At 45.6% G+C, this 22,171-nt stretch overlaps 1 protein-coding gene across 1 annotated transcript in view; it reads left to right on the top strand.

Annotated features, from left to right (window-relative positions):
- Window positions 1-10,367, top strand: part of LOC142805085 (uncharacterized) — a 48,414-nt gene extending 38,047 nt beyond the window's left edge. Inside the window, exon 2 of the mRNA XM_075891157.1 lies at window positions 9,911-10,367. Coding sequence (XP_075747272.1) covers window positions 9,911-9,916 — 6 coding nt within the window. The 3' untranslated portion in view covers window positions 9,917-10,367. The remainder of the gene's footprint in view (window positions 1-9,910) is intronic.
- Window positions 10,368-22,171: the final 11,804 nt, after the last annotated feature.

Raw genomic sequence — 22,171 nt, 5'->3', positions numbered from 1 at the left:
GTCAACTGGAGGGAGCGATCGCCTTTCATCACGTACGCTCAAGGTCATGAAGCTCGCTGAGGTATCTTCTTTCGTGGTGAGAGCTCCATGATTGACCTCTTCGCGACGAAATAAGATAGAACGCGCTCAAATCGTGGGACTAATTCCTGCAACTCCGCTCGCTCTTGACGGAAACGAGAAATTTTTGCGGCAATCGATCCGTGCGGAAAAATTTAGCAGATCACACGTACATTGGAAATCGACGTTATGCGAAACATGCGGAGAGAAGGCGACACGTGTTGTTATTTTTATTGAGTGACACGCTACGAAATGACGCTAAGTATATGCACAAATTGTGCACGCACAGACCTATTTTGAACAGTTGCAGATATTTTTTTACTGTATAACCAGTTGTTTCCACTTGTGCAACGATGCCAACACAAACACGAATATTAGCAACACCAGAAGCGATAAGCTTATATGCAGTGCTGGATCTCGCGAGGATGGTAGCCCCGGACACTGATACTTAAAGTAACCTCAGCGCATGACACCTAACTACAATTGAAGTTAACCTGACGTGACGGCTGCATCACAGGAGTACTTATGTAATATTTATAAAATTGGATAATCTGCACTGCAACCAAAACTTATGTTTAACGAACATTAAAGTCTATTAGGAAAGTAGTTCCGAGACCTGGCGTGGTTTTCTGGTAGAATAATTGATTGACCCGTAGAATGCTGGTGTTTGGACCCGGACATTTCTTCTTTGAATTCGTCGGGTCAACGCTGCCGATGTCAGCTGTTTCTCAACACTCACGCGTTAAGAAAAAAACAACCAGTGGTACACACCTGCTCGCGGGTATGTGCCACTGCCTGGCCAAAAGTGTTTGATGACGTACGCGACGGGATTGTGACATTATTGATGTCTTGACCCGAGCATCATATTCGTGAAACCATATTACTCTCCCATACTAATTTTGGTTCGCGCCAAGTTGAGGGGGTCATCATGAGAGCACCCGGACGTTAACGCCCGATGGACAGACAGACAGACAGACAGACAGACAGACAGACAGACAGACAGACAGACAGACAGACAGACAGACAGACAGACAGACAGACAGACAGACAGACAGACAGACGGACGGACGGACGGACGGACGGACGGACAAACGAGACAAGACAAGACAAGACAAGACAGACAGACAGACAGACAGACAGACAGACAGACAGACAGACAGACAGACAGACAGACAGACAGACAGACAGACAGACAGGCAGGCAGGCAGGCAGGCAGGCAGGCAGGCAGGCAGGCAGAGAGACAGACAGACGCCAAAAGTGCTTGCAGTACGCAAAAAATGCTTCATTTAATAAACTTCAATTCTGAGGTCATTCCATGATTATTTGAAAAAGGGCTTCACGACCCTTTTAACGCGCGTTCGGGCAGCTTCTTTATATTTTTAATGCTGAAGCTCAATAAAGGTAGACAGTGGACAAAGGGACAACGAGGACTTGTGCTAGATAGATAGATAGCGCTTGTCCTCGTTGTCCTTTTCATCCGCTGCCTACTTTTGTTGCACTTCAGCTTTAAAAAATATAGAATACTAACTAGCCCGCTCTCACACCTTGCTTCTTTATACAATCGTTCTAGTCCCACGATGGGCGCGAGCACAAATTCGTGGTAGCGGTCATGGTGCAGCTGAACTGACGGAAAATATGCGGCGTGCGCATCGCATTGACGTCACGTCTTCCAAAGTGGCCGCATGGTCGCCAGGCACCTGTCGCCACTGAACACGCACGCGTTAGACTGAAGCGAGTGTGTAGGCTTCTCCGTTATAATACATCATATAGGTGCCCTTCTTACGTAAATGACTGTGCGTCGCCGCCCTCTTTGTGGTGGTAACGGCTGCTTGATCGCCGCACATTCGCCATTCCTCACGAACACCAATCAAACGCCGTTTATATTTCTTTGCCACAAGCGGTGCCCCTCTGCTCTTGCCCTTATGTGAGGAATCGAGTGACATTTGCGCCACGTAACGCTGTATTCACACTTGTATAGCGGGGGCTGACTATCTTCAAATACCACACTAGCACTCGACGTTGCGTAAGTTGGTGCATGTTTTAGTATCAATAGTACTAAACTAGTTGTAAAAAACACTACGTCGGAAGTGCAGAAAGTCCTGTCCATGCACTCGTTTGCGTTGCTATACGTGGTGGTGTTATAAGGCTTTAGATGATCGTCGCCGTCGGAGGCGGCGTGAGAGGCGTCGAAATCAAGTGGGGCGAATATCACCGTCATTATCACCACCAACACGTGATGACGCCGCAGATTTCCAAACTTAGTGACGTCATGTGATGACGTCATCAGAAATACACTCAAAACTATTTGAGGTGCAGAGAACTTCAAGTACCTGTGGTCTTGGACGGAGTGCAACACCACAATAGCTGCAGAAAGAAAGCGTTTGGGGAGGGGGAGAGGGGGGAGGCAAATATTGATACATAGACTGAAGAGAAAGAAGAAGATGGTTTTAGCCTTCAAGTCGTTTAAGGTGATTGCATACTTAAGGAACTTTGCAAGTTCTTGATGCCCAATTCATTATTGATACTCAATATGGCACGTCACACGCACGTGGCCTCACTTTGGACCATTGAGAAGACAGCCTCTCGGATTTCTCAATGAGCAAGAACAATTTTCAATGAAAGAAAGGGCGCAGTTCAATAATAATGAATTGTTCTTTTAAGTAAGACACGGATGCAAATTGCACACTGAGATCACATGCGTTAGAAAGACTATTCCGAGAAGTAGACTTCTGAGAATCCTAGGCAGCTTTGTGTCGCCATTCAGTGAGACACGACTTAAATGTCACATTAAATTCGAAGGTTTGACTGCGACGCGACTGTTGTTAACAGCAATCTTGTCATAGCTGCTGACACGCCAGACGGCGCACAATGAATGTACGTTGTAATTATTTTTCTTTCTGTATCAATTTATAATGGTGTGTCGGCACTTGATTCTATGATTAGAATGCTGCTGAAAGGTCGACTACAAAGAAAACACACTCAGCTATTTATCATATGACAATGCGGTTGAAGCTGCCTGAGCATATTTTTTAGGAACATCGTTCCTAAATAGATGGAGCTGTATACAGCGCTTCAGGTTGAGGAAAGTTATTCAAAAACCACGGACTGCTGGGTGAGTTGTCGCCCACGGAATGCTGGGAACGGACTGCTGGGCGAAAATAAAGCTGGTGATTCATGTGTCCTGCAACCCTCAATTATGTTACTTCCCGCTGAGGTATAGCTTTTCTGGAGGCGCATCATGAAATACATTCTGTCTGATCATCTAATCATTTTCTTCCACCGCACGTGTTCTTGTAACTACATGTATATGTCTGTTTTCTCGAATAAAGTTTCAGTTGTTAGTGTGCGCTGTGTCTAGGTGTCTTCCTTGTTCTTTTTCTTGTGTCTTCCTTTTGTACTTCAATTTTTTTTCGTGCACTGAATTAAGACGAAAGTTATTAGCTTTGAATGCCTCGAGAAACCTGCCAGCACTTTGTCCGCAAGAGTGCTACTTGTAGCGATAACTATTGAGTCTGGTGCACTTGGAAATACACAGGATAACACGGGGCACCTGGAAGTAAAAACAAGGGCTAACTGACCGTGTTTCATTCATTACTGGGCGCATTGTTGCCTTGAATACATTCAGCTCACAATTCACTGCGACATCTCGCTGTTTCTCTCGCAATTTGCATTCACTATCACTTCGAATTTAAGTAATCCTCGCCTCAGTGCACTTGATTTGATCCTCGTGCTGGTACGCGGGCACTTAAAAGGCCAATAATAATGGTTTGTCTGAAGTACACTCCAAAACTCTCATATATGGTTATACAAGACCTGCCGTACTGAGGGACGGCGGATCGATTTAGATTACCTGAGGTTCTTTCACACCCGCCTGTCTTACTAGTTTGTTGAAATTAATGTTTCGTACTAAAACGCGTATAGCACTCGTCTATACAGTAAATTACCTATTACTTGTGCTTCTTTGCAATAGAACAATGACGCTAAGACATAGTGACTGCCTAATTGCTCAAAAATTCATGTATTTTGCCTGATCCATAGACTTCGCCAGTTATCGCTGGACTGGACTGCGCCAGTTCCCTCCTAAAAGTGATATTTGTAGGCGATTCCGGTTATAACTTCCAACACTAGGTATAATATACAATTTTAGATGAAGTGAACGGGAGAAATTTAGTATTGACGTAAAACATTCAGTAGCCACATATATGTCAACCTGTTTGGTAGCAGTTACTGTGTACTAATCTAGGTAGTGAACAGCTAAGAAAAAGTTTCTAATGGTCGCAGCTAGTAGCTGCGACCATTAGAAACCTTTCCTTTTACTGACCTAGGTTGTAAAAAGGTAGCAAGATGTTTGTAGTGGTCGAGGAAAGATAGTAACCACTGTACTTACGACCTACATGCTTCCTGTTACTAACTTTTTCTTCGTCCGCGCTCGTGGTGATGTTAGTCACAGTGAAAAACTTTTTACTAACTTTGCTTTAAGAGAGTGGAGCAGCATGACATTTTTGCGGACCAGTGGGAGGTTAGTGCAATTTCCAGGGTGCTAGAGGTGTTCTCTTGGCAATTACGAGTGCTGTATAGTCATATACATCACTTGGATGTAAAAGGACAGCATTACGATAGGTTTAATCACAGAGCATCTTCAGTTGGGCATTTTACAACTGAGGAACGATTGAGTCCCTCAGGAGCCAGCGTTTATACCGCGGTCTTTGTGATCAACGAAGCTTCTAAAAAAGTTCAGTGAAATTCAATAAAGAAAAAGCCCTTGCGATTGAATTACGTTTGGGACAGCTGCGGTCTGTGCGTGGCGCTGTCCCTGTGTGTCATTTTCGCTTTCTGATGAGGCCTGCCATCATCCTTTAGTTCGACATCAGTACGCAAGGATTATTCCATGTCCTTCTTAGACTATCACACTCCTTCGCTTGCTAGGAAGTATTACTCCTCGTGAATTGTCTCAAAGCTCTTCGAAGTGGTATTTGATGCTTGGAAAACGGCTGCGAACGTTGAAACACTTGACCTTCCCATCTGCTGCTGTAGCTTTACCCGCGGGCGCTAAGTACTTCGTCGATCATGAGTGGGAATAATCGACATTAATCAACACTGCCAGTCGTTAGATTTGAATCATTAATTTATACGAGACCGCGACTACAAAGCGACGCCATGGTTTGAATGAAAACTGATGGATAGTGCTGTCAAATGTAGAAACTAAATGTACTGTCTTTCCTTTTCTATTCTGTTCCAGCTTACTTGCTGTAAGGAAATTGAGGTTTATATCATCGCGGCTACTTCATTTCTGTACGTTTCCGCCCCCCTCCCTCCCCAACAAAAAAAGGGGGAATAGGTATAGAAAGAAGCGGTCGTTGAAAATTGAAGATGACCACGTAAGTGAACGTGCATTGCTGACTGAAACAAAGAAGATGACATGGCAACGTAAAATTCACTTGAAGTATATATATACTTCCATTTGAGAGATTGGAGGTTAACGTAATAATTCTTGGTGTGGCTTGTGGTTTATGCTGATAATATTTTATATTTTACTTCCCGAAACCACGATATGATTATTAGCGACGCTGTAGTCGAGGGCTCCGGAAATTTACGCTATCCGTTGTTCTTTAGCACCGCACAATGTGTCCTGTATATATTCAAGCCTTTGAGCTATGAATAAACCAGTTGGAAGTGGACGTTGTGTGTGTTTGATGCACGGGTGTGTGCATGTGTGAGGGATCGTGTCAAGTTTTCGCGCTCCAATTAACTTTTCGAAAGGTGTTCTTTAGCGTCCGCTGACGTCGCACAGCACAAGTGCCCCTACCGTTTCGCTTCCACCCAGATACGACCGCCACGGCCGTGATCGAACTTGCGACTTCCGTGTCAGTAGCCAGGCAACCTATAGGACGTTTAATTCAAAACAGTTGGCAGAGACGTTGAATTGCACTGGAGGCGAAAGAAAGGAAATAGAACTTGCTGAATCATATGGTGGTTTTCGGACGTGAAGCCCCACATATCGATCAATCAAGAACTTGTTGAGGCGGAAGCAAGGATATCACATGGTGGTTTCGGGAGCAGTGTAGGCTGCTTGTTGCGTCAACACGTGACAGAGGACGAGAACAAGTGGCTTTAGCGTTACACGCTTTTGATGCGTGGAGAAACATCACATTACGATGCTACCGAAGATATAACTGATGTGAAAAAAAAAACTATCACTGAATTTTTTTTACATCTTTAAATCAAGTACGTTTGGGATGCGCGGAATCTTGTCGTCAAAAATGAAATCCTCTTTCAAGTTCCAACGTATTCTTGAGATATCGCGTTGACTACATATTCCGCGAACCTGTTCATTATGGTGAGGAAGCTACGCTGTTTTGTAAACCGAAAGGAATACAAAAATAGCGACACAGGTACATACAGATCTTCATATCCGGTTCGCAAACCAGCATTGGGGGAATAGAAGTGCGAGCACGAGTATACATATGTGTCGTGCGCTCTCACTGGAAGTCGCGTGGTAAGACGTCGCACAGTCTATTATGCATTTGTCTAAGACGTCTTAGAGACTACAAATCGTTTGCCTAACATGACTAAAAATCAATATTCTGTTAGCAGCGGAGCTGGTCTGTTGCTGGGCCTGCCGACAGATGAGTGTCGGCGACGCATGCACGTTACGCTCCGGTTCCCAGATACGCCCATTGATGGCGCAACTTCCTCTGCCGCGGACGAAGTGGCATAGCCTCAGACTGAAACGAAGAAGCGTGTTCCGAGTGTGAATCGCAGAAGTCACTGGGAAGCACGAAAAAAAAAAACAGCTTGCTCTTTCCGTAGATTTCAGACTGGATGGAATAGGGTCATTTTTTTTCTACTCAGTCAATCATTTGATGCCGGCCGATAACTTGCCGAAGCCGCCGCTGTGTTGCACTGCTTCCGAGATCAGATGAAGTAGAAGTTTCTCACACGTCATGTCGTTTCGCATTGCCTACGTGATTGGTCCACATTGGGCTCATAGCGACGACGTCATGCGATGGAGTTGTCGTGTAACGTCCCGTGATGTGGCATCACTACTTTTTGTAACCTTTGACGTCATAGCGACGTCACAGAGGGACAACAAATTATGATTTCCTGTGTCACACGTGCTGACACTGCCGACGACAATAGTAACTTTTCGCGTTCAATGAGCCATTGGAGGCGTTCACCTCACTACACTGTTGAGACTACTTTATTTGGTAATGATGGCGCAACGCTTCTGTGACTCCGAACTGAGAACATGCCTGTGAAACACCTCAAGTGTTCATTGTTTTGTGATAACAGTTAGTTATCACACGACATGGCAAAGATACATCTGTTTTGCGATAAAAGCTACTGTTGTGCGTAGCAAAATATAAGCTCCTTTACATTTCTCTACACGCATAATAGACTAATCAATCTGGGGATCGTGTGCGTCATCTCTAGAACCTAACAATGGGTCTATGTGAATCGGTATTCTGGCGTCACACCATATAGAATGCTTCTTGCCTTGTTCCGACTCCACAAATTCAAATCGGTACAGATGATGTTGCTCAGCGTTCAGATAATTTCAATGATGTTCATTGAAACGAGCATGAAGGTTAAAGTTCTTGTTGAGAAGATTCATTACATACCCACACCGATCATTCGCTGAAACAATAGTTTCGCTATGTGCGACACGCAACAAAACAGCTCGCGCACGTTTCGTGGCTGTCAAAGGCGCGCGTTCAGTCATTGTGTATTCGTGGCTGCGTTGACACATACGGTTTTTCATTAAACGAGCTATGAACAATGGACCTGTGCCATTTTGTTAGAATCATTGTTATTGAGCCGTACCATTGTACTTGTTTCGTGACGTGATGTGGAATGACACGTTGGAATATGTGTAGGTGCCAGCAGCATTAGTCTTCGTTACAGCAAACAGAGATGTCACATTTGCCGTGACAGCGTGTCCCATGTTTAAAACGCACACGCACACACACACACACAATATATATATATATATATATATATATATATATATATATATATATATATATATATATATATATATATATATATATATATATATATATATATATATATATATATATATATATATATATATATATACGTTGTTGTTGCGTCAACACGTGCGTCGACACGAACACAGGACGCGTGTCCTGTGTTCGTGTCGCAGTCGTCCCACTTCTTATGCCCAGGTAGAAGTGCAGAAATCAGGTTAGGGTCGGCAACATTATCTCGAATGTTGTCGTGAAAATTGATTGATACGCTTACATGAACGCGGTGAAACCAAGTTCGTCGAGCAATAGCTTAGGAAATTACGCTCCTTCTTCTTTCTCCGTGTCTATAGTTCTAATGAAGTGGCTGCAAGAAAGACGGCCCTTGAGCAGCCGTTCGGTTGCTCACATGACAATAATAATAGCTGGGGTTTAACGTCGCGAAAGCACGACATGGTTAGGAGAGGCATTAATAGTTAAGAATTCCGGAACTTTAGACTGCCTGGGGTTTCTTAACGTTCGCTTACACTTAAACGCAAGGGTCTCTAGCATTATCACCTCCATTGAAACTGGGGCCACCGCTACTGGGACTCGATCCCGCAACGTGCGGGTCAGCCATCAAGCAGTGTAACCATTAGACCACGTGATGGAAGGTTGAGTGAATGAGCATGGTAGAAATGTCGGAGCCAACTTTGCGCCATCTAGCGGGAAATAAGCGAAAACACTTTCTGCGGCTCTGACGCACCTCAGAGACGTTGGCACGACCTTGCTGAACATAAAGGTCAGATTCGCGGAACGAGCCGTTTGCCGGGTCGGTATCTGGAGGCATAGGTCGGCGAACTTACTCACGAGTCGATTAACTCGGACTCACTCAGACTCGGCTCGAGCTGTGAGTCTAAGTCTGAGTGAGTAAGATTTTCCTGAGTATGAATCAGAGTGAGTCCTGCTGAAGGATGTTTTCGTGAGTGTGAGTCCGAGTGAGCTCGGCTCAAAAACATTTTGGCGAGTCTGAGTCCGAGTGAGTACAAAGCACAATATATATTTCTTGAATGAGTCTGAGGGAGTTGCATTTTGCTTTGCCTGCTTAAGGTCCCTATTTAGCCATCTTCAGCATTACTATCAGACTTACCCAGATTCACGATCATACTAATGTCTCCTCACATATATTCCAAGGCAGTGTCGTTCATACACCAATTCAATACTGATTAACTAGAGGCGTGAATTACGTAAGGGGGTGCCCTGATCAACCGCCATCAACTATCCAATTGAATTTCTTTATGATATGCTGGCATATCTTCCAAGAGAAATGTGGAAGCACACAGAAGTCGTTTTCGAATATACTAGGTCAAACAGCACCCAGAAGAACATCAATTATGAGAGCTATTGATGTTAAAGAGCATTGACACCAATAGTCGTAAAAGCTAATTCTAGGCAGCCAGACTCATGAGTAGACTTACTCGCACTTACTCAGGTTCAGATCGAACCGTGAGTCTGAGTCTGAGTGAGTCTGGGGGAATAATGTTTTGTTGAGTTTGAGTCCGAGTGAGTCCGGCTCAGGAAAAAATTTCGTGAGTCTGAGCCCGAGTGAGTCTAAAGCTAAAAATATATTTCATGAGTGAGTCTGAATGAGCTCCACAAATATTACCGACGTATATGCTTGGAGGTGGTAGGGCTATTGCTCTAAAATACCTATACCACTGGTTGGTCGCGCGTTAGAATCGATGCCTTCGAAAAAACTGTTTAAAGTAATGGTTGACTTGACTTTTATTGTTGTGTAATATGTATTCAACTCTCGTGAAATGTCAAATGCGCCGTCTGTATGTCAGTCATGCATCTGACACCTTCGTTTCTTTATCTGTGTGCAGGCCTAGCGGTTGCCATGCAGCGAGCAATTCGCCCCCAGGACAGTGTGTAAGCAGCTCCAGCATCGTCTTCACGGCAACAGATCCCCGGATGTGCCACGGACACGTGACGGACAACGGTGAAAAAATGAGACAGTATGAACAGTGCTGCGGCGCGGTGGTGCGCGCGTTTTCGTTTTCTATCTTCGGGTTATTTCGTTCACATTCCGCCTTCGAAACGCGAAATCCGCGACAAGGCTTGGATCAAGAGCGCGCTTCGTTACACCGACGCAATGAGTCAAGTCAATGCAGAGTTCTTATAGAGCCAGGAAACATTGTACAGAACTTTCTGAGATAGCGAGTTTAGAAAGGGGCAGTGTTGTCTGTGTGTATACGATAGTGTATATGCGCATGCGTCTTGTTCATGACGGAAAAAGTTTCACGCAATGGATAATGCAACTGCGCATACAGGAGCAGCGCCTAATTAAAGATCACTGTACGCGTGACGAAAATGATAGGGTAGTTGTTTTTCTCTTTATTATACTTGAAACATGCAATCTCTCTCTAAACCGAGACGACGTGCTCCAGAGGACCTAACGGCTCAAGAAAAAAAAAAAAAGAAACGGAAGACATACCGTATTTTTCACTGTAGGTCCTGGTATATTTTAGTTTCTCTTTTTTTTCTCTCCTTAAATATGAAGAGATTATGAGCGTTGAAGTCACATTACAGTAAATTTTGTACTCATTGTGTTATAGTGGGCCACATACAGGATTCACTGTTGAGCCTACTTTTTGTAGCATATTAGGAGTACGAAACATCCTTAAACCTTTTTCAAGAAAAAGAGGAAAAGAAATTCGTTTGTTTGCAGATCGAGATGGTAAACGGCAATGTATTTCGTGGATCAGTTTCTTTGTTTTTCAGAATGCGTGTGCATCAATTTGTTGAATTTGTTCACTCTCTTTGCTATTTATTTGCTGGTCATCGCATTGCGTTTATGTAGTTGAACGTTACGAAGGGGCAATCTTTCTTGACTCGCGGGCTTGTTGAGCCTAATCTACCGTGCATAAACGCGCACGTGTACACGCAGAAACGACGCATGAATTATCATTTCTACATCAAAATGTCAAGCTAGAGCCATAGCGCAGTCGGGCCTGAGCGGACATCACCGTTCGAGACGAGAGTCAACTTTCTAGTCAGCACTTAGCGGCAATCAATCAAAGCCACCCTATATAGAGTCTAGAAACGCGCGCTTGTTTTTGTTGTCATAATTTAGTTCGTATCACGTGGACGCTGACTCTCATTGAAGCGCGTATTCATGAAATAAAGAAGATCTAGAGAAACCATAAGGCTCAGCATCGTGTCATAAACGTTCATGATTCATACGCTAACGCAAGCTTGATAGAACTCAGAACACAGTCACGTCAGTTTATTTATACTTAGTTTTTAGAAAATAGCGCTGCCAGGCTGCGAAGCATATACTTGAAAAGGCCACTTTGCAATGTGGCACACGCACTGTCTTGCTGTAGCTTAAGCGAATGCTGAAATAAGAAGAGACAATCGGAATAAAGTGATTCACGTTCGAACACTTCGTCGTGTATGAAGTGCCAGTGTCATTGCGGATAACTTGCGAAACGTACATATGCATGGAGTAAGACGCTGGCCCCTTGGCGTTCACATCTCGAGCAGTGGTCACTCTTTAAAAGCGTATAACGGAAGCTCATATAAATCTTCTGGAATTTCTAGGAGGAGAACGTATACTCCTGCTTGATGTTTTTTCTTCCTTCATATCATCAGCGAGAGTATTGATTTTGCACGTTGTGTCACCTGATTCGTCCGGCACTCTTTACAGTAGCACGAGATCAAGTTAAAAAAAGATTACTTATATAATTAGTGTTTACATGCGCACACATGTTTACAACTGTCCGTTGCTGAGTTTGCAAGCGTTGTACTATACCGGAAGGACTTGTACTGACAAATTAAATCCCTGAACTTGAAACGTTTCAACGAGAAGAAGAAGAAGAAGGGGAAAGATCTGGACAGAGTTGTCGTAATATCGTTTCTTGTGTTTTCGTAGTAACGTTGATTGTTCGATTGTCGTTGTGTGAAAAGTGGGCTGTCTTGACACCGTCTTTACAAAATGACGCAACAATGGACGGGTTTTCAGTTGAGTCCAGCAGAAATTCCGGCTTGTCAGGAGGCACTTGCAGTGCACACATTATTTTATCATAGTTTGTATATGGTGACATCGGAAATGCGACATTTAATAATTTACTGAGCGTAACTGTTCGATCCGCACGACGGAGGTAATTAACGACGTCTGGTTCAGACTCCAAAGGAAAACTATGTAAGCGCTTACAGTTTAGACCATCATATCCTTATTTGTAAGCATTAGTCACTGCTTTGTAGACCACCTTCAACATGTGCGCTGTTTAAGTGGTGCAGTATTTCTTTAGTACATAGTCACTTTTTACTGGCCGATTCCGTGCTGTGAAGTTACACTTTTTCGCTGTGCATTTCTATCAAGCTTGCGTCAGCTGTGTATAACACTGTCTCAACGAGTACTATTAACCACCACGTGCTGGAAGTGAAATGAACCAAATGCTCGCATGTGATTGGCTCATGTTTTTTTTTTTTTTGCGTGATTGACGCGCCATTTTGCTTGTAAAAGGAGCAGACGTGCCGTTCATTGCAGTGGTGAACAGTTTTTTTTTTTTTCATTTTTGCGTCATGAGCATTTGTTCACGTACTGGAAGCCAGTGTGTCTGAGTCATTATTTTTTGGAAGGTTTGGCGCTTTCGTTGCAATAAAGATAATAATTGAAGTAACAACAACAACAATAACAAATATTCCAAATACTTGAGAGGTCACTACCTTTCGTTGTACAGTTCTTTTAGTGCGTCTGTTGAAATATGTGACGTGTGTTGTTGCGTTTTTTTTTTCATAATGCGTAGTTCTCAATAAATAGTTTCACCGACTGCTTTTCACATGCTGAATTCATGTTTTCTATTGGCCCTGACATTTTACTCTACACTTTCGCAGTATATGCCCGTATCCTCACGCGCTAAACACAGTTAGAAATGCCTCCTATACCACCACCCTTAGAGGAGCCTTGCCTGATAACTATAGTTCACACAAACTCACACAGAGAAGATGTCTTGTTCTTTCTATTTTTCTTTCGCAACCTTCACCATGGAAGCAGTGCATAATAGGAAGTCCTACGTGGTGCCTTTCTTCCAGAGTGCTCTAATACCAGCTTTGGACAAATTTCTTTCCACATTCCCAGCGAACGACACTTTCTGTAACAGTAATTTGTTCTACGAAATCCCGTGCAAACAGTGCAGTAGCCATACAAAGCTTTACTTCAAATTCCAGAATCCTAAAGGATAAACTTGGGCGGGTTAATTTCTTGCAAATATCGCCGCGCTACATCTGCCGGCAAGCTATGTCATCAATCATACTTATTTATAAACTAACCACATGCAGTCTATTTTCGCCTACATATACGACCCCTTAAGAAGCGACCGCCTAGCAATTCAAGCAAATTTAAACAGGGAACCAAATAATAACATATCTCAAATACACTCTTCATAGTTACTTGAAAAATCGCTAAGCTTTATAGAACTGCTTATAGAGGCACAGAATGGACGAGCTCTGTTATGTAACCCCGTCTTAAAAGCTACCGCGAACCCTTCATTTCACCATCCGCCCAGTGGAGAAGATGCGAATATCTCCAATGCCCATTGTTAACAGGTGCCGGCGATCACTGTCATCTAAAGGTGCATTATTTTTCTATGCATAGCTATCAGTGAGCGATGGGGACGCAGCCTTTTGCAAAGCGCGCAGTCCAGGAAGAAAACAGCTGCTCAATCGAGATGGACGCTGCAGGAGGACTCGTTTGCTTTCAAGAAGGTGTTCCATTCAACCGCTTTCTGTATATGTTTAAGCGCTTGCCTCTTTCCTCGGACGAGGGGCGGATCGGCCACCCAGGGAGAACGGCTCGAAACAAGCGACCGCACGCCGTGCTGCTCTCTCGTGCGGTGAATATCGTTTGTCGAGATGCGCTCAAGGAGACCTGTAGCTTCACTTGCAGCAAGCCGTTCTGCACTTGTTGTCCACAAAGAGCCTTTGAAAGTTTACTGGTCAGCTATGGATGTCCGCCCTGGGATTACTCCTCATTGTAACGTAAAAGCGCCCTTTAATGCCAACGCTCGCGGGAGCGCGCACGTTGCGCCCTCTAAAGCATTGAGCTCAAGCGTGGGCCCGCCCACTGTATAGAAAGGGACGATTTTCGGGTGCACGCATGGTAATGCAAGCGTGCAGTTTGTCGTCTTAACGCACAGACAGCAGCGTCCTCTTCTTCTTTGCTGCTCCAATCGTCCATATATTCGCGGTCTGCTATTCTTCCGCGTAGCTGCTTTTTTTATTTATGTTTCTTGCTTTTGTCGTACGATGCAGTTTCAGACCTGCAAGGAGCGCTCAAAGGCTTCTCAATAAGGAAGGTGCTTCATTTGCCTCGATCGCTGCCCTGCGTGTATGCCTCCAGCTCTGGTAGCCAGCGCCGGCAAAGTTAGCGGGCAAAAGAAGGCGCACGCAGTCATTGATACACGTCGGGTATAACGTCTGAATACATGATAAGTAGTTAGAAATATCGGGAATATCTCACGCACGTATATTTTGAAGCATGTGCGGATGTATGATGTATGCTTCTCTGAAGAAAACGGGGGAGATGGAAAGGAATGAGCAACTTCAAACTTGTCAAGATGGCCGATTGGGCGAGTGGGTGATTCATGATTGCTTGAAATGCGAGCGTGTGACGTAGACAAGGACTAACGCGCTTGTTCGTGTCTTACCCCCGTATTCTAGAACCTCCCTTCACTCAACGCTTTGCCTTCACTTGAGAAAGCCGATGGGAGCGCCATCTCTAGGTACGGCAAGTCACTGTATATTAGCATTAGTGTTCTGCGATTTTTGAGTGGCGCAGCGTCATTTTCAGCCGAGTGGTGGCGCAGTGCTCAACTCTGTCAAGTGAAGGGTGAAAGCCGAGTCAAGGAGCGCTTGTGAATACGGGGGTTAGTCCTCTACGTTATGCGCTCGTATTTCCAGCAATGAAGATTGTGATTGCGTAGATAGTCGCCATAAAGACTACCAATAATAATAAAATTAAGAGTGTTTCAGTGAGCGTCCCAAGAGTATACAGTAATAGTGACGAGATACTTATGAGCTCGTCGCTTGCCAAGGTCGTGCGCAAACTTCAGGGGAGTGTCATCACCAGAGAAGCACCAGTACCTACCATCTGGAGGCAAGAGTGAGCAAGGGAAAATTTATTAAAATAGAGGAAAATCGCGGGGTCGACGGACCCTGTAGTCGTGGGTGGAGACCTCAGTCCAGGAGACCGGAAGCAAGCCATCACATACGCTTGCTCGTCATCTGCCACTCATTGAATCGCTTGGCCATGCATTTGCGGCTGTGAGAAGGCAGCCCAGGAAGCGTATATAATGGGAGAGGCTCTGGGCTTTGCATGGTCAGCCTCACAGCTTGACTCCAGCATAGACTGCGCATTGTCGTTCGGCTATACACATACGCCCAAATGATCGTCAAAACACTCGACTCGGCTGTGATGCGCGCCGGCCAAGCGTCGTGCTTGGAGTGGGCGCGGCACGGCGACGCGTGTCGGGGATTTGCGGCTCTCCTTTAATGGGGCCCATTGTGAACGGAGCGTCCTCGCTTTTTCCACCGTGAAGGATGCAAGTGCGCGGGTCCCTTTGTCTGCGACAACCTTAGCGCGTGTGCGCGACCGCCGACCTGCCTGCCTCGTCGAAACGTCGTCTTGCACCGATGTGCGTGGTCACCGCGTGAGGTCCCCTGTCGCACGCCTCCCTATAATACGTGCGACGCCTTGGAAAAAAAGCCGCTAATGCCGCTGCGACCACTTATAAAAAAGGGCACTAGCTCGCGCCCCTTACAATATCTCGCCGTCTATAAACGGATAGACGAGATCACAAACAAGCGCAGAAAAAGAAGTAGGCCAACACCTGCGTCGTGCGGCTTTCTGTGCTTCAGAAATTACCGGGCATCTCTGTAAGATGCTGCGTTCGGTGCTTTATCGAAGAGGCAAGCCCGGCTTCTCTGAAATGATCAGCGAGATCCATTTAAAATGCCTATCGCCTGTTTCGTGTTGCATTGTCGTCGCTCTATAATGATACACCCAAGATCAGAAGTATGTTGACTGTTGAGACGAATGAGATTGTCGGGCATTCCATTGTTATACTTTCGTAATTCTATTGTTAAAACGTGCGTGATAGATAAGAGGGACGGTATATACTACACAAAGCGCCCAAAACAAGGAAAGTTCAGGCCGCTCTACGAAACAGTGGCGAATGGCTATATGTGAAAGTGCACGCGCTCACGAACAACACAGTGACAGCGTGTCCTGAGGAAAGCATTTTCTGGTGACTCTTCATCGACGCTTTGCTGATATATTCGAGTCGTTTTACCGTGTAATAGAATAAATTAACTACGCGGTGCTTTGTTCGCCTTGGTTTTAATGACGGCGAGCTTTCAAACGCCGTGTTTACAATTATCACAGTGACTTTAACACAATGCTGCTGATTAAGTCATCTCATCTATATAAATGAGTGCTCCATCATAAAGAATGATACTAATAATAATAAAAAAGGGATAAAATATACTGGGCGATTCCGCCAGTAGGGCAATGCATTGAAAGCAACAACAGCACTCAGCAGACAACTGAGCCCCGTTGGAGAATGTCATTACAACACTTAGTGTTATAAAACACCCCGCAAACTTCTGCAGATCTTTAACTAACCCCAGCAAACACATGGAAGAGAACACAGCTCAGCAAAAGTGAAGGAGCGAATGTTCGACTGAAAGATGATGCTAAACAAAAATTTCGTGGTAGGACATGGTTGAATCTATAATGTTTCGAGTGATAGCTTGGTTTTGCTTGCCTTTGAGAAAAGACGAGAACGCTGGTTTGCAGATTTTTGACAATTTTTGTATGCATAGCGGCCGCCGAAAATTGTGGAGCTAACTCAGACGCACTCATGAACTATATTTTGCGCTTAGGGTTCACTCCGACTCAGATTTACAAAAATTTTCCTCAGCCGATCTCACTCGGACTCACACTTTGCTCACTCGGACAGACTCAGGATCAGACTCACGGCTCGATCTTTGAGCGAGTTCGAGTGAGTCGACGCATAAGTCTGGAAGCCTGTAGAATGAGCTTTTCCGACAATGCTGTATGTGCTCTTTAACACCAAAAGCTCACGTAATTTGTGCTCTTCTATGCGCCTTTTGATATAAAAACTCCCAATAAGAGTTATATGAGTGGTTGCAAACCAGTAAGAACATTTTTCTTCAAAAAATTAACAACATAAGATATGCTTATTAGTAACTTCCCTGCAAGTGTTGGTGCCAGATAGATAAAGGCGCATTCTTACGTAAATCACGCCTCTGATTAATAAATAGTAAAATGATGCATGAATGATACTGCTGTAGAATTCGTATGAGTAGACGTGAGTATAAATGTGAATCCAGGTGAGGCTGATAGTATCAGTGAAGTGGAATAAAGAAAAAAAACAAGTGGAACTCACTCAGGATATATACCTTGTGGTTAGGACTCACTCGAACTCAGACCCATCAAATATTTTCTGAACCGGACTCACTCATACTCACACTAACGGACAGACATTTTTTTAACCAGACTCACTTGGAGTCAAGCTCACTAAAATATTACTCCCCGGACTCACTTAAACTCAGATTAATGAAGGCTTAACTGAGTCTGACTGAGGCTCGTGGTTGCATGTCTTTGTTTAGACAACGAGGATGAGATGTCTCTACGTTTCAACTACATGTCGCGACAAGAGATCAAATGGGTTGCACTAAAAAAAAAAAAAACGCATAGACGCGGTGCTTGGCGCCGTTGGTACTCTATATGTATACAGTTGTAATGAGGTTCCGCTAGAAGTGCTGGACATAGCCAGAAAACTAGACAGTTTTATCCGGGCTTCCTGGATATAGCCAGCATTTAACCAGGACTCTATTGAGGGTACAGGTGCGAACGGTAGCCTGGCGGTGGTAACATGGAATACTCATGCACCGTGGGTCGCTGTTGTCCGATTTCGCGATTGATTGATATGAGGTGTTTAGCGTGCAAAAACCACTATATGAATATGAGAGACGCCGTAGTGGAGGGCTCCGGAAATTTGGACCACCTGGGGTTTGTTAACGTGCACCGAAATCTGCACACGAAAACGTGCACACGGGCCTACGACATTTCCGCATCCATAGGAAATGCAGCCGCCGCAGCCGAGATTCGATCCCGCGACCTGCGGGTCAGCAGCCGAGTATCTTACCCACTAGACCCCCGTGGCGGGGCTGTTCGATTTCGCGAACGCGCGAGACTGGCGTTTCATATAAAGTGTTTCGGTGGTGTTGACCACAGCTGAGACTGAAGTCCAGAAGCGTGCAACTCAGACTCACCGAAATGTTTCAGAGCCGGACTCATTCGTACTCACCCTAACGAACATTTTCGACGTTGGGTTTGCACTTGGGGAGTGGAGAGGGGCAGACTATAAGACGAGAACTCGACATGTTGGCAGAAAACAAACACGTTAGCACGAGGTTATGTTGCTGAGCAGCGTAAACAGAGCCGTGGCAGCTATACCACGATCGTCTTACAGCGCTGTCACGATGTGGAGTACCGCCAGAGGCGCTGAATGCGTCAAGGGCTCATTGTGTAAGGCGTCGAGGCAAATGGAAACAATCGGCTCTGGCGTACGTTGAAATGTACAGTAGCTTCCGCTAAGGTCATCCAGTGTATCTACGCACTACATGCAGCCACAAAGCAAGAGCTCTTAAGCGGATCACTGCGCTTTCGCTCTGCTCCGCAGCCGACTGAGGGAAGCGTGGAAGTTGTGGTATATACCTTGAAATCACCGCCTTTACAGCCGAGCGCAATCGGGACAAAGATTTGCGCCTTGCAGCCTTGCGTTCACCACCGATACGGCGACGGCCCGGTGGCAAATACGTGCTGATCGTACAATTAGAATAACTACATTGAGAAAAGAAAAAGAAAACAGTTCACATCGCCCAGGAGACTGGTGGCACCCCTGCATAGAGTCAGAAATCACGACGAGTCAGTGAGTGAGAGTTAGAAATCACGACTTGTTTTCAGCGAGTAAGCATTCAAAATGCATACGCATGAGTACATACAGATGATTGCATGCTTCGTCTTGTTGCATGGAGCGCTGCTCGCCGCGCTAATGAGACCACGGTGTTTCAACGAGGGTGGGCTCCATGCTATCGAACGTATAGGAATTATAAGCGTGCCATCAAGCACAAAAGAATCCACGGGTATTTGTTACACGAAATTGTGTTCGGTTCATGCTTTACAATAGAAACCGAACACGACCGCAATACACGCATGCATGACTCGCGTTCTTTTGCTCGGTGGGGGCAATCAGGTGGTCGTGACCAACGGTTGCACGTTCTGCGGCAATGCCATGTAGCTACAGTTGTCGTATAGGTATTCAAAAGAGAACGAGCGTGGCGGCAGGGAATAACAAATTGCTGCCTGTCTAAGTAATTGTTATTCTTTTGTTATTAGAAAAGGGTAATTGGTTCTTGGGGTCACGCGAGTGAATTTGTTTTAAGAAGCGCGTGCAGCGTGGAAAGGAAGGTCGCGAAGTGCTGGGCTATTTACGGGTGGACTTGCCGACGATGCGTAAGTTAAAATAAAAATTTGATGCGCATGGTAAAGGTTTTGGAACGCTGAAGCTTACAGAAATAATGTTACAAAAATAAGAACAAGGGCACCAAACCAACAAAAACAGATAACGTTATCATGACTCAGTTACTGAACCCTAATGGAACAACAAAGGAATGCATTATTGAGAAGATCTCGTGTGCGAAAACCGAGTCTTAAATGAGTTTTTCAAAGTCCATTTTACCAATCTCGCGAAAGCCTTCTTTGTGCTACGTTTCATATCTTTCTTTTTCTCCCTTTCTCATTGATATTTTGTGTCTGCTATAGACTACACTTCACGCTTAATCAACACCGCTTGAATATACGGCCGCATTCATTGACCCATGAGGATACATTGTGTACTGGACATAGAACTGCGATCCATGGATGTTGCGCAATAAGTCGAAGTAGGTCACACGTTGCATATGTGCGCACCATTATTCAGCTGTAATGTCGCCTTTGTTCATGTTTAGCATAGGGTGTTGCTTTTGTGCAGTCATTTCTAATAGTTTTTTTTTATTTATCCCGATATCCTTGTCTCATGTTGAATATCGAACAACAGGTATTATCACACATATATATTTCACTACCTATACTAAACGAGTCGCGTGGAATTATTCTAACTTACCAGATTTCGACAACCACAGCGCGGCCGCCGCACAGAAGACCTTACATGCCCGCTTTTGTAGGCAGACAAAGCGTGTGTATTAACGACACTTTGTAACCGCTAATCACACGTGAGAGTACCCTGCCGCCGCGGCCGCCAGTCATTGAGAATCATTGCCAATGCTAATGAGCTCTTGTGCGGACGCAAATAGGCCCGCCGCGGCACGCGAACGTCAGGCGAGCCACGAGCCGCACAGCAGGCCGCCGTCGGAACGGGAGAGATTAACAACTCATTCAGCCGGCCGCTCTTTCACGCCTGAACAGACGTTGAATAGAGTCGGCCGGACGCAGCGAGCCGTCTAGCGCCATAGCAGATTACACAATGACGGAGAGCCGCTATGCGATCGGCCCCAAACAACGCCGCGCGAGTACATGTGTGTGCGTATACGTGCGTATACGGGGCCCACGAGCTACGATACCGAAGCTGCGCGTTGTATTTGCATGCACGAACAGCCCACGCAAGCTGGCAGGAACTGCGCTACACGCGGCGCGTGTCCATCGATCATGCCTTTCTGTGTCGGCCCATTTCCTCTGATCGCAACGGTGCGACCCCCCTCCACCGCAGTGGCGACCGAAAAGGGGTTTCAGGGGGACGTAACGGGAAGAAGGTGGAGAAGGGGAAGCCGAGAAACGATAGAAAGGCTTGTCATCAGTGGTGGCGCTACTAGCTGTTCCCGGCGCGTAACGATGATACCCACCTTCCTTTCCTCATCAATAACTGCCACCAGCTCAACGCCAGAAACAAGCTGCCTTCGCCGCGATAGCGTCACGTGGTCGCGAGTGTACTCTGTATAGACCACAGCGTGAGATGCGCGGAAGGAAGAGGAGTGAGGCAAAAAAAGCACGATAAGGCCTTCTCGTCGAGACCTTGTGTGTACTGGTCGCGGTGCACTCGGGTGGTGCGCGAGTGTGCGTCTGCTGGACCCCGAAGTTTTATCTTTTCCTTTCTCTACCGAGCAGACCGCCAGGATGACTACCAGCGATACACCGGTGTCTCTTTTGATCGTGTGCGTAATGTGACCGCGTACATAGGGCCGCGAGGAGAAGGAAAAATCGGCGCCCTACCGCTGCGCGTTAAAGGATGTCGAAGGCGGCCATTAGTGAGTACTGGCTCGCGGTAATGGTCGGCGATCCCGACTGCCCCTCGCTGCTGTTGCCGACGTGCTTTATTGTACGCCTCCTTTTTCTATTTTTGTCAGTTCTTCTACCGGGCAGGTCTCTTGTGTTCTCTTTCTCGCGACAGGCTGCTGTCACGGCTTGGCGCGGCCTGTCGTTGGCACCGCTCGTTGCCTCCGTCACGCCTATTAATGATGGACAAGCGGAGAAGCACGTTATCATCCACAGCGTGGTCTGACGGCCCTATACCTGGCGCCACGTGCGCTCGAGTGCCACCAGCACGTGGTGGACCGTAGAACCATGAAAGAAACATGACGCGGGTAGTCGTCTACACGGTTAACTCATTTACAAGGTCGCGAACAGCAGCATACAAGGTGAAAAAATAACAGAAATACGCCCAAACAGCGATGTTGAGCCTCTCTTGCTTTTTCATTTGCGTATGTGGTTGTTCTGGCCGATGATTCTACAAAATTTGGCAGAAACTCCTTATTTTTAAATTGTTGGTCGGTTCGGAAACATTCAGCTAACCACCTAACCAAGATATGTCAACGCTAGCCGATATGTACCGTTATTTAGCCAACAATGGCAGACATTAGGCAGGATTAGCCAGCACTAGCAGCCATATGTAAACAATGTTAAACGAGATTTGTCGTCAGTGATCCATCAATAGCCAACACAAGCCGACATAAACTTGCACTAGCCGACATATTTCTCGTTTACCCACCACTAGCGAGCA

The sequence above is a fragment of the Rhipicephalus microplus genome, chromosome 1, assembly GCF_043290135.1.
Source record: "Rhipicephalus microplus isolate Deutch F79 chromosome 1, USDA_Rmic, whole genome shotgun sequence".
Lineage (NCBI taxonomy): Eukaryota > Metazoa > Arthropoda > Arachnida > Ixodida > Ixodidae > Rhipicephalus > Rhipicephalus microplus.
This window is presented reverse-complemented; position numbering and strand designations above follow the sequence as displayed.